Raw genomic sequence first — 11,741 nt, 5'->3', positions numbered from 1 at the left:
CTCTTGCACCTCCCACACCCCCACCCTGAGCACCAAATGGAAGCTCCTGCACACACACCCCCACATTCCCACCTACACCCTTCACACCAAATGGGAGCTGCCCAGGTAAGTGCTACACACCCAAATCTCCTGCCCCAACCCTGAGCCCCCTCCCTCATTCTAGCTCCTGGCCAGACCCTACACCCCAACCTCCAACCTGCTCTTTCACCCCCAGCCCTGTGCTCAGTGCACTCCCACCCTCAGCTCAGTGCAGAGAGGAAAAGAATGTGCTAAACCAGGGAGAAGGTAGGTACCCACTCTATGTGGGCAGGGCTGGAACCCCAGACGGGCAGCAGGCTGAGCGGGGCCAGCAGCCGGGACCCTGGCTGGCAGGAGCCAGCGGACGGAACCCAGACCGGCAGCGGGCTGAGCAGGCTGGCAGCGTAAGATCAGCATTTTAATTTAATTTTAAATGAAGCTTCTTAAACATTTTGAAAACCTTGTTTACTTTACATACAACAATAGTTTAATTATATAATATAGACCTATAGAGAGAGACCTTCTAAAAAACGTTAAAATGTATTACCGGCACGCAAAACCTTAAATTAGAGTGAATAAATGAAGACTCAGCACACCACTTCTGAAAGGTTGCCTACCCCTGCTCTAAGCCATATCACTGCTGATGATGATGAGTGGGGTAGAAAGGAAACTTGAATCTACTTCATTAAAAGTGTCTGGGTCACCTGATTTTAATGGCCTAAATTAAAGATACCTGTCATTGATGCTTTTGTCTCCCTTTGCACTTTCTCACCCCGTCTTGCTTTTCTTGTACTCTTTCCTCCCCCCAGTTCAAAATATTAATGCAGTATTGTGCATAAAAATGAGATTACTTTACTTGTCAAAGGCACAGAATAAATGGTGTATTTTCAGTCTTCAGTGTATTGGAGACAGCAGTACAGAGAGATGCTTACAATCCCACCAGTGAGTTAATTTATAAACAGTTAAGACTGCTAACTTTCTGGCTTGCCTTATTCCAAGAGACATGCAGAGGTAATGGTGCAAAGGCGTGTTTCATGTGATTATTATACATGTTAGGAACTGGCACATCCAATCTTCACTGCAAAGGGGCACAGTCAGCTATAAAATTAAGGTTTGAAGAGCAATACATGGACCTGTTTTTAATAATTCTGTAGTTTAATGCTTACAATTAGAGCTGGTCAAAATTTTTCCGATGGAACAGTTTACCATCAGAAAATGTTGATTTGACTAAATCTGTGTTTTATCAGAATTTTTGAAACTTTTTTTTATAAGTTTGAAATGTTGCACTTTGATTTCATCATTTTGATTTATATATTATATTTATAATTTATAATGTAAAAGCCAAAACATTTTGACCTTATCAAAATGAACTACACCTCTACCTCGATATAATGTTGTCCTCAGGAGCCAAAAAATCTTACCGTGTTATAGGTGAAACCGTGGTATATCGAACTTGCTTTGATCCACCGGAGTGCGCAGCCCTGCCCCCACGGAGCACTGCTTTACTGCGTTATATCCGAATTCGTATTCTATCGGGTCACTTTATATCGGGGTAGAGGTGTATTATATGTAAAAATCAAAGATTTGACTTTTCATCCCAATTCAGAATGAAACTACATTTTGAAATCTTGGAATTTCCCTCAACTCTAACTTACCTTGGGCTGAGATACTGCATTCAACGCATTAACTCATCACACAGAAGAAACTTAATAAAATCCCATTTCTCTAAATTCTATGTGATGCTTTAAGTAATCAAAAAACAAATATGTCTAGAAAGGAATATGGAGGTAAATCAGTGCTATGTTAAAAACACACAACAGTATTTATATGCAAACAAATCACAGATCAGGCAGTAATTGATGGTCCACTGTATCTGTGGGAAAATGTTGACTAATGAGCAATGGCACACTTCAAGTTTTAAATATTAGAAATCCACCCATGGTTGTTCCAGGTGGGCTACTTTTCACTATAGAGCCCTGAAGCAGTTCAAACCACACTCTCTCCCCCTTCTTCAGCTCTGCCATAGCAAAAGTGGTCTCAGAGCTTCCAGTTGTCTCCTTCTTCTGACTACTTGACAGAGTCATTCTGTTCCCATGGCTGAAAACCAGCTGCCCTAGTGCAGGTCCTGCACTAAACTTCACATTGATAAGAAACATGTAGACACCATTTTGAGGTGCTTTGAAGTAGCCCTGTTCAGGGAAATAGCTGTTACCATAATTAAGGTATGTTTCATTAAACCTCAGTGCTTTTACTTCATCCCATTCTTCGCAGAATCCAACGTAGAATGCCACTGATGAATCTAGAACAACACGGGGAGAGGAACAGTTTTAACAACACAGCAACTCTTTCTGCGCTTGCTCCCCACAGGTAGGTAGTGGAATAAAGCTTGTAATTATGATTGCCACATATTTATTTGTGTTAACTTATCTTATTAAATGTAAATATTTGAAATAAGATTGTGCTCACAATGGGAATCAAAATGGCTCAACAGTAATATATCCATATCTGCTTCCTTTGGGTCTTACGAATCATCTCTGTTTGATTTAATGAGGCGCCATGTTCTAGTGGGTAGGTCACTGGACTAGTGGGTCACAAGATCTAGGTTATATTCTTGGCTCTGCTGTGTGACTTTGGGCAAGTCACTTTACCTCTCTGCACCTCTGCTTCCCCTCCTACTCTTTGTGTGCTCATTGTGTGTCTATGCAGTGCCTAGCACAGTGGGGCCCCAATCTTGGTTGAGGCTTCTAGGTGTTACTATAATACAAATAACTCGTTTTTTGCTACCATCAGCATTGCTGAGCTGATCTAGCTATAAGAGCAAGCTACAGTCCATTCTGCCTCATTAATCAATAACACTGCTAGCAAAATTTTCATTCCATAATCTGTGTTAGTCATTAATATATGAAGCAGACAGAAAACTTGCTTCTTTTATTTCCTGGGTTGAATGCAAAGTGCTGACAGAAAAATTGTCTTGACTTGTAAAACAATCTAATCAGATCTGAAAGTAATTGACAGAGAATAAATAGGAACATCATGATCTCTCTGGAGTAGATCATATCATATACATTTTAAAAAATGAATTTCAAATGCAGATATATCACTACTTGGACAAAGTCTAGTAGGTTGTTTGGCCAAGTAGCTGGTGGGATAGTTGCACTGAATATTTGGGCTATTTTTTTATAGTACACCAGATTCACCCAAATAACATATGTATATTTGAAATTGTTCCATACTAATTAGAGAAATATTTTTACAATTAAATGCCTCTTGTTCTTTATGTAATGTTACTAGACTGCTCAAATTTTCATTCTTTGTTGTAAAGAAGAATCAGATGTCATATAAAACACAAACTTATAAAACCTGTTTGTAAAGGATGAATTGGTTCATTATAGGTCGAGCCCTACAAATTTACAGTCCATTTTGGTCAATTTCAGTCATAGAATTTTAAAGATCATAAATTTCATGATTTCAGATATTTAAATCTGAAATTTCATGGGATTGTAACTAAAGGGGTCCTGGCCCAAAATAAGGTAATGGGGGGTCTCAAGGTCATTGTAGGGGGGTCGTGGTATTGCCACCCTTCTGCTCTGCTGCTGGCAGCAACGCTGCCCTCCAAACTGGGCAGCTAAAGAGCAGCAGCTGCTAGGCAGGAGTCCAGCTCTGAAGGCAGTGCCACCAGCAGCAGCCCAGAAGTAAGGATGACATGATATGGGTATTGCTACCCTTACTTGTGCACTGCTGCCTGCAGAGCTGGGCCCTCAGTCAGCAGCTGCCACTCTCCGGCCACCCAGCTCTGAAGTCAGTAGCGCAGAAGTAAGAGAGGCATGGTATGGTATTACCACCCTACTTCTTCACAGCTGCTGTTCTCCGGCCACCTAATTCTGAAGGCAGCGCCAAAGTAAGGGTGTCAATACCATGATCCCCCTACAATAACCTTGCAACTCCCCTTCGATCCTCTTTTGGGTTGTGAACCCAAGTTTGAGAAATGCTGGTCTCCCCCACGAAATCTGTTAATCTGTATGGTATAGAGTAAAAGTATACAAAAGACCAGATTTCATGGGGAGACCAGAAACAGTCAACATGGATTCACCAAGGGCAAGTCATGTCTGACCAACCTAATTGCTTTCTATGATGAGCTAACTGGCTCTGTGTATATGGGGAATGTGGTGGACGTAATATATCTTGAGTTTAGCAAAGCTTTTGATACAGTCTCCCACAGTATTCTTGCCAGCAAGTTAAAAAAAGTATGGATTGGATGAATGGATTATAAGGTGGATAGAAAGCTGGCTAAATCGTCGGGTTCAACGGGTAGTGATCAATGGCTTGATGTCTAGTTGGCAGCCAGTATCAAGCAGAGTGCCCCAGGGGTCGGTCCTGGGGCTGGCTTTGTTCAAATTTTCATTAATGATCTAGATGATGGGATGGATGTCATCCGTGAACTTGCTGAGGGTGCAACTAAGCTTGGGTGAGAGGTAGATACACTGGAGGATAGGGATAGGGTCCAGAGTGACCTAGAGAAATTGGAGGATTGGGCTAAAAGAAATGTGATGAGGTTCAATGAGGACAAGTGCAGAGTCCTGCACTTAGGATGGAAGAATCCCATGCACTGCTGCAGGCTGGGGACCAACTGGCTAAGTGGCATTTCTGAAGAAAAGGACCTGGGATTACAGTGGATGAGAAGCTGGATATGAGTCAACAATGTGCCCTTGTTCCCAAGAAGGCTGTCAGCATATTGGGCTGCATTAGTAGGAGCATTGCCAACAGATCGAGGGAAGTGATTATTCCCTTCTATTCGGCACTGGTGAGGCCACATCTGGTTTTGCCCCCCTTGCATCCAGTTTTGCCCCCCTTCTGCCCCACACACACACTACAGAAAGGATGTGGACAAATTGGAGAGTCCAGCAGAGGGCAATGAAAATGATTAGGGGGCTAGGGCACATGACTTATGAGGCGAGGCTGAGGGAACTGGGCTTATTTAGTCTGCAGAATAGGACAGTGAGGGGGGATTTGATAGCAGCCTTCAACTACCTGAAGGGGGGTTCCAAAGAGGATGGAGCTAAGCTGTTCAGTGGTGGCAGATGACAGAACAAGAAGCAATGGTCTCAAGTTGCAGTGGGGGAGGCCTAGGTTGGATATTGGGAAAAGTTATTTCACTAAGAGGGTGGTGAAGCACTGGAATGGGTTAGCTAGGGAGGTGGTGGAATCTCCATCCTTAGAGGTTTTTAAGGCCTGGCTTGATAAAGACCTGGCTGGGATGATTTAGTTCGGATTGGTCCTGCTTTGAGCAGGGGGTCGGACTACATGACCTCCTGAGGTCTTTTCCAACCCTAATCTTCTATGAGTCTATGTACATGCAACAGGCGTTTCCATAATTCTAGATAAAATAATGCCAAACCACATGTCTTAAAGCAGTGCCTTATTTTTAAGTCTTTTACTGTAAAAGATTATCAAATTAAAGCAGGGAGTTCATATTACCTTTTGTATATGGCAGTGGCGAGACTATTTCTGGAATACATTCTCCAGTTCTGGAGTCCACACTTTAAAAAGGATGTTTTTAAAAATTGAAAAATATTCAGAAAAGACACAAGAATGATTTGAGGTTTGGAAAACGTGCTTTACGGTAAAAGACTTCAGAAGCACAATCTATGTAGTTTATCAAAAAAGTTTAAGAAATGACTTGAAGGTGGTCTGAGTTACATAAACAGGGAAAAGGTTTCTGATAGAGATCTTTAGTTTAGCAGATAAAGGAATAAACAGATTAAATGGATGGAAGCTCAATTCAGACTGGAAATAAGGTACACATTTTTAACAGTGAGGGTAATTAAACATTAGAATACTTTACCTAGGGATGTGACGGACTCTCCATCCAGATTTGGATGTCTTTTTAAAGGATTTACTCTAGCTCAATAAAAAGTTACTGGGCTCAATTCATGAACTACTGGGTGAAATTCTATGGCCTATGCTATGCAAAAGGTTAGACTAAATTATTAGAAATGGTCCCTTCTGGGCTCAGTCTGTGAATCTATAAAGAAATACTTCTTACCAGCAGAGGGCACTGCAGTGAAGCATGATAGAAAGGAACCTACAGAATCAGTGCCAAAAGCAGTCAGTAAACAACACATTTTAAGTGATGAGAATCTTCAGTCCCATTCAGAGCTTGTCTACATGGGAAAAAACAGGGAAGTTTTGGTGAATCAACTAAAGGTATGAAGTTGAAACACATAAAGTACAGCATATTAAACCCCTGTATGGATGCTCTCAAAAGATTAAGTTATAGCAAACTAAAGCCACTTTACTTTAGTTGATTCACCTTAACTTTCCTGAGTGTCTGAAGTTCTTACTCAGGAAAGCAAGAGATCTTTTCAGTGAGATGACGTTACAGAACAGGCTTTTAATTCCTTATTGAGTTGGTCCCATTCTTGACATTAAAAAAAAAAAAATCGTACTTGATGAGTCAGTTGAAGTTCTCAGTGGAAAAATAAACAGGCTTCTATTAAATGATTCTTCCTGCTGCATGTCAAAACCTGTTCTCAGTTACATATCTTATTCTGAGGAACACATTGCAGGAGTGTGGAGCAAGGTAAATAAAGCAGCTAAAATGTAAGAACAGAAGTGTAACGGGTCAAAAATGGAACAGTGCAGATAAAAGACAGCTATCATTTGTTGTATGCACTGTAGTTGTAGCCATGTCAGTCCCAGGATATTAGAGAGACAAGGTGGGTGAGGTAATATCTTTTATTTTTTTTAATATCTTTTATCTTATCTATCATTTGTAATGACTATCAGTTTTATTTTAATTTAGATCTTAATGCCAATTTGCAGTTGGGATGTAACAGAGCATTCAATTTGCTGAAGTCCTGGCATTTGAAAAAGAAATGTGCATTTATGTACTTGCACAGATAGCTGCACATATTTTATTTAAACAAGAGTATAATAAACAGTGTCACCTGCATTTTGCTCTCATTAGGAAAGTGATTAAATCAATAACCTTGGAAATTATGAGGCTGACTGCACCGAGGTACAGCACCAGTGTGAGTTATTCTGCAAATAAGAAAAGTGCTATGTCTCCTGTTCTGTCCTGCTGGTGAACATTAAGTTCACCTGAAATTATTGATCCATGTAACCTCTTTGTTTATTCAATCTAACTGCATTTTTACAACATTCTTAACTGGGCTGGCCTGAAAGTCTGGCTGGTGCTGTGACCGAGGCAATTTCATATTTTGAGCTGGGATCATCACACAAGCAACACTCTACAACTCTGGCAGGTAGGATTAGTATGTGCCGGTTTTGCAGTGCCCCAGATGAGTAGGCTGTGGGGATACATGGTTAACAATCATGAAGAAGCAGGTTTGTAGTAAAGAGGAATTGGTAATCAATGAAGAAGTGCTAGGTAGAAACCTGCGTATGAATCTCTAACGTGGACAAGTAATATGCTTCCTTTGGACCCAAGCTTTCCCACTTTGCTCACTCAAGTTACCCAATTAAGTTAACATGCCTGTTCCTGTTAGCAAGGTGAATAGGATTTGGCCCTTTTTGTTCCTCCCAGACTCAAATAACGATGGAGACTGAACCAATGCTTGGAGACCCAGCAGCCTCATCCTGACTCAGAACAAAAAACCATTTAAGTCATCACCAGCAATTGCAAGCAAAACATGGAGCTTTTAATGTTAAGGGCCAGTTACCCAGCTGTTGTAAATCTGTAACTCCACTGACCGCAATAGAGCTGCGCCACTTTATACCAGTCAAGGAGCCAAATCATAGAATCATAGAATATCAGAGTTGGAAGGGACCTCAAGAGGTCATCTAGTCCAACCCCCTGCTCAAAGCAGGACCAATTCCCAGCTAAATCATCCCAGCCAGGGCTTTGTCAAGCTGGGCCTTAAAAACCTCCAAGGAAGGAGACTCCACCACCTCCCTAGGTAACGCATTCCAGTGTTTCACCACCCTCCTAGTGAAATAGTTTTTCCTGATATCCAACCTGGACCTCCCCCACTGCAACTTGAGACCATTGCTCCTTGTTCTGTCGTCTGCCACCACTGAGAACAGCCGAGCTCCATCCGCTTTGGAACCCCCCTTCAGGTAGTTGAAGGCTGCTATCAAATCCCCCCTCATTCTTCTCTTCTGGAGACTAAACAATCCCAGTTCCCTCAGCCTCTCCTCATAAGTCATGTGCTCCAGACCCCTAATCATTTTTGTTGCCCTCCGCTGGACTCTTTCCAATTTTTCCACATCCTTCTTGTAGTGTGGGGCCCAAAACTGGACACAGTATTCCAGATGAGGCCTCACCAATGTCGAATAAAGGGGAACGATCACGTCCCTCGATCTGCTGGCAATGCCCCTACTTATACAGCCCAAAATGCCATTAGCCTTCTTGGCAACAAGAGCACACTGTTGACTCATATCCAGCCTCTCGTCCACTGTGACCCCTAGGTCCTTTTCTGCAGAACTGCTACCTAGCCATTCGGTCCGTAGTCTGTAGCAGTGCATGGGATTCTTCCGTCCTAAGTGCAGGACTCTGCACTTGTCCTTGTTGAACCTCATCAGGTTTTTTTCGGCCCAATCTTCTAATTTGTCTAGGTCCCTCTGTATCCGATCCCTACCCTCTAGTGTATCTACCACGCCTCCTAGTTTAGTGTCATCTGCAAACTTGCTGAGAGTGCAGTCCACACCATCCTCCAGATCATTAATAAAGATATTAAACAAAACCGGCCCCAGGACCGACCCTTGGGGCACTCCGCTTGAAACCGGCTGCCAACTAGACATGGAGCCATTGATCACTACCCGTTGAGCCCGATGATCTAGCCAGCTTTCTATCCACCTTACAGTCCATTCATCCAGCCCATACTTCTTTAACTTGGCGGCAAGAATACTGTGGGAGACCGTATCAAAAGCTTTGCTAAAGTCAAGGAATAACACATCCACTGCTTTCCCCTCATCCACAGAGCCAGTTATCTCATCATAGAAGGCAATTAGGTTAGTCAGGCATGACTTCCCCTTCGTGAATCCATGCTGACTGTTCCTGATCACTTTCCTCTCCTCTAAATGTTTCATAATTGATTCCTTGAGGACCTGCTCCATGATTTTTCCAGGGACTGAGGTGAGGCTGACTGGCCTGTAGTTCCCCGGATCCTCCTTCTTCCCTTTTTTAAAGATGGGCACTACATTAGCCTTTTTCCAAATGCAATATCAAATCTTTGATTGCACTGAAACACCGACCAGCTCTCACATTATATATACCATACACCTGAAGCATGCTGTGAGGCTCAGAAACAAGCTACGGCATGGGGAGGGGGAGAACCTACCTTTTTCCGAAAGCTCAGCCTCTATTTTATTTCTTCCATTTATAGTTTGCATGTGTTCTCTGTTCTCATCAGTCTGTTTCTTGTCTCTCCTTTTTTGCTTCTCATGACCTTTTTGCTGCCGCCTCATCTTTTTGGTCATCATTGACTGAATCTTTGTAATGTCCAGACTTATGTTTGAGGCAACTAATTCTTCAGTACTTCCAAACAGTTTTTGAAAAATCTGTAGATGGTCCTCAAAACTCTGTTTGGTGGTTACTAAATCTGCCTTCAGAATCTCCACTGAAATGCTGAGTGGTTCCACTAGATTTACTACAGTATGATTGCAGCAATTATTGTTATCGTCCCTCCATGATTGATGCCTCTTGATGTCCATACTTAGATGTTTGATCTCTTTTTTTAGAGTCATGATATCATTATATGCTGGATTATCCACAATGTCATCCCTGGAAGCCTCATGGTTAGGCTCCATATGTTCTACATTGCTGTGTGGGCTCCTGACTTCCTCCAGAGTGTTTTTTGTTTGCTTTTTATGTTCTGGATGTTTAGGGACATTCTGAGCACCATGGTTACTCTCACGACCAATCTCCAGGAAATTAAATCTCTTTGTAAGGGATTCTAAAGTCACATTTTGCTCTTTGAGTTTATCTGAGGTGTGTCTGAGAGCTTCTTGCAGTTGAGCTACTGGCGATATTAAGGTGTTAGGGTTTTCTTCAGACAATACCTCCATAATTTCTGCTCCCAACAAGGCCTCTAGTGCTGTTTCATGCCGCATTGCATCTTCCAAAAGAGAATTGAAAGAGCTATTGAGATACTTGATGTGGCCATGAATTTCCTCATCTTTCTTCTTCAGGAAGCCAATATCTTCTGACAAAATCTTAATCTGTGATTTAAGATGAGACATGCTGTCCATCAGTTGTCTGCTTTGCTCTTGTTGATAACCAAGAGACTGGTGGATAGAATTAAAAGCCGTGGACAGCTCTTCAATTTCACTCCTCAAGAGATCCTTTGAAGACATCTCTAGGTGTTGCACTTCCTTTAAGTTTAGCTGAGTATTCTCTAGGGAACGGGTGATATTCTTTTGATGATCTTCCAGTATGTCAATGTCAGAAGATATTTTCGCACAATTGCACTCTCTCATGTACTTTAAGAGATCCCAGTGGCTTTCTTGAAGATTTGAGAGGGTATAGTTGAGCTCCAATATCTGCCTTTCCAGAGCTTCTTTGTTCTCTTCTATAATAAGTGATTTCTCCATTAAGGCTACTCTAAACTCCTCTGATTCATGCTTTGACTTGGCTTTTAAATCCTTAACCCATTTATCTAAAACAGTAATATCCTCAAAGGCCGCATCTGACTCCATGAACAGTTCTTTAAGCTGCTTTTCATGCCCTATCAGGGTCTCATTGAGTTGCCTGATGGATAGCCAGGTAGCTTCATCTTTGTTGCCACAGTATAAAGAGAGTTCTGTTAAGTTTCTGTTCAAAGTCTCAAGTTCATCTTCAAGGTTTTCTTGCTCTTGTTTTATGTCTGTCATGCTACTGTTCAAAGCTAATAAATGGGACTGCTGTATCTTATGATACCTCTTGAGCTTCATATCAGTATCTGCCTTGATCATGGTGAGATTGTTGTGAATGGTAGTCTGCTGCATGTGTAGATGATTGCCTATTTCGCTTTTCAGCTGGTCCACTCTCATTACATTTTCTTGAACTTTCGATTCAAACTTAGTTCCTAGCTCCTGGAATTCCTTCTTGGGCACGGTGCTTTCTTGGAATTTCTCTATGCTTTTTTTGTTGGCCTCCACATCCTTGGACAAGTTTCTTACCATGCTGGAGAGGCTCTGTAAGCTTTTATTGAAGTTTGCCCACATTGGGTTAAAATGTTCCTTCAGGAAACTCTCCATATGAGGAAACAGCATTTGCTGAAGGAGCCTTTCAGGCAGTTCTGTAACACAAAATTAAATTGTACAACACAAAATCTAAGAAAAATGTTCCTATAAAACTAAAAGAAAAAATTTAAATGATGTTTTGGGAAAATAAACCTTTCCAGGCTTGGACTGTAGTGACTATCACAATATCCCCAAAAAATCTAGACTTTCCTTTAAAAGAGAATTAAGCTTCTAATACTTATGGTTAAGGCTGTGAGTCTGTCACAGAGGTCTTTGATTCTGGGACTTTGTGGGACCTCCGTGACTTCTGCAGTGGCTGGGGGCCACCTGAGCAGCTCAGGCAGCCTCTGGGCCAGGTGCACTGACTGCTGCAGGGGCAATCTCGGGCCACCATGCTCCCCCAGCAGCAGTCGGAGTTTGGATGTGGGAGGGGGCTCAGGGCTGGGGCAAGAGGTTGGGGTGCGGGATGGGGTGAGGGCTCTGGGTGGCGCTTATGTCAGGAGGGCTCCTTGGAAGTGGCAACATGTCCCACCTGGGGC

The 11,741-nt window shown here is 42.3% G+C and overlaps 1 protein-coding gene across 2 annotated transcripts in view; it reads right to left on the bottom strand.

Moving 5' to 3' along the window:
* Positions 1-466: 466 nt before the first annotated feature.
* MMRN2 (multimerin 2) overlaps positions 467-11,741 on the bottom strand; it is a 56,219-nt gene continuing 44,944 nt past the window's right edge. For both annotated transcript variants that reach the window (XM_054034921.1, XM_054034922.1), the window contains exons 6-7: positions 9,321-11,258; positions 467-2,317 (exon numbers count right to left, since the gene is read on the bottom strand). In XM_054034921.1, the coding sequence (XP_053890896.1) occupies positions 1,929-2,317; positions 9,321-11,258 (2,327 nt within the window). In that variant the 3' untranslated portion in view covers positions 467-1,928. The remainder of the gene's footprint in view (positions 2,318-9,320; positions 11,259-11,741) is intronic.

The sequence above is a fragment of the Malaclemys terrapin genome, chromosome 7 (genome assembly GCF_027887155.1).
Source record: "Malaclemys terrapin pileata isolate rMalTer1 chromosome 7, rMalTer1.hap1, whole genome shotgun sequence".
Classification (NCBI taxonomy): Eukaryota; Metazoa; Chordata; order Testudines; family Emydidae; genus Malaclemys; species Malaclemys terrapin.
The sequence above is the reverse complement of the archived record's forward strand: the minus strand, read 5'-3'. Positions and strand labels throughout refer to the sequence as shown.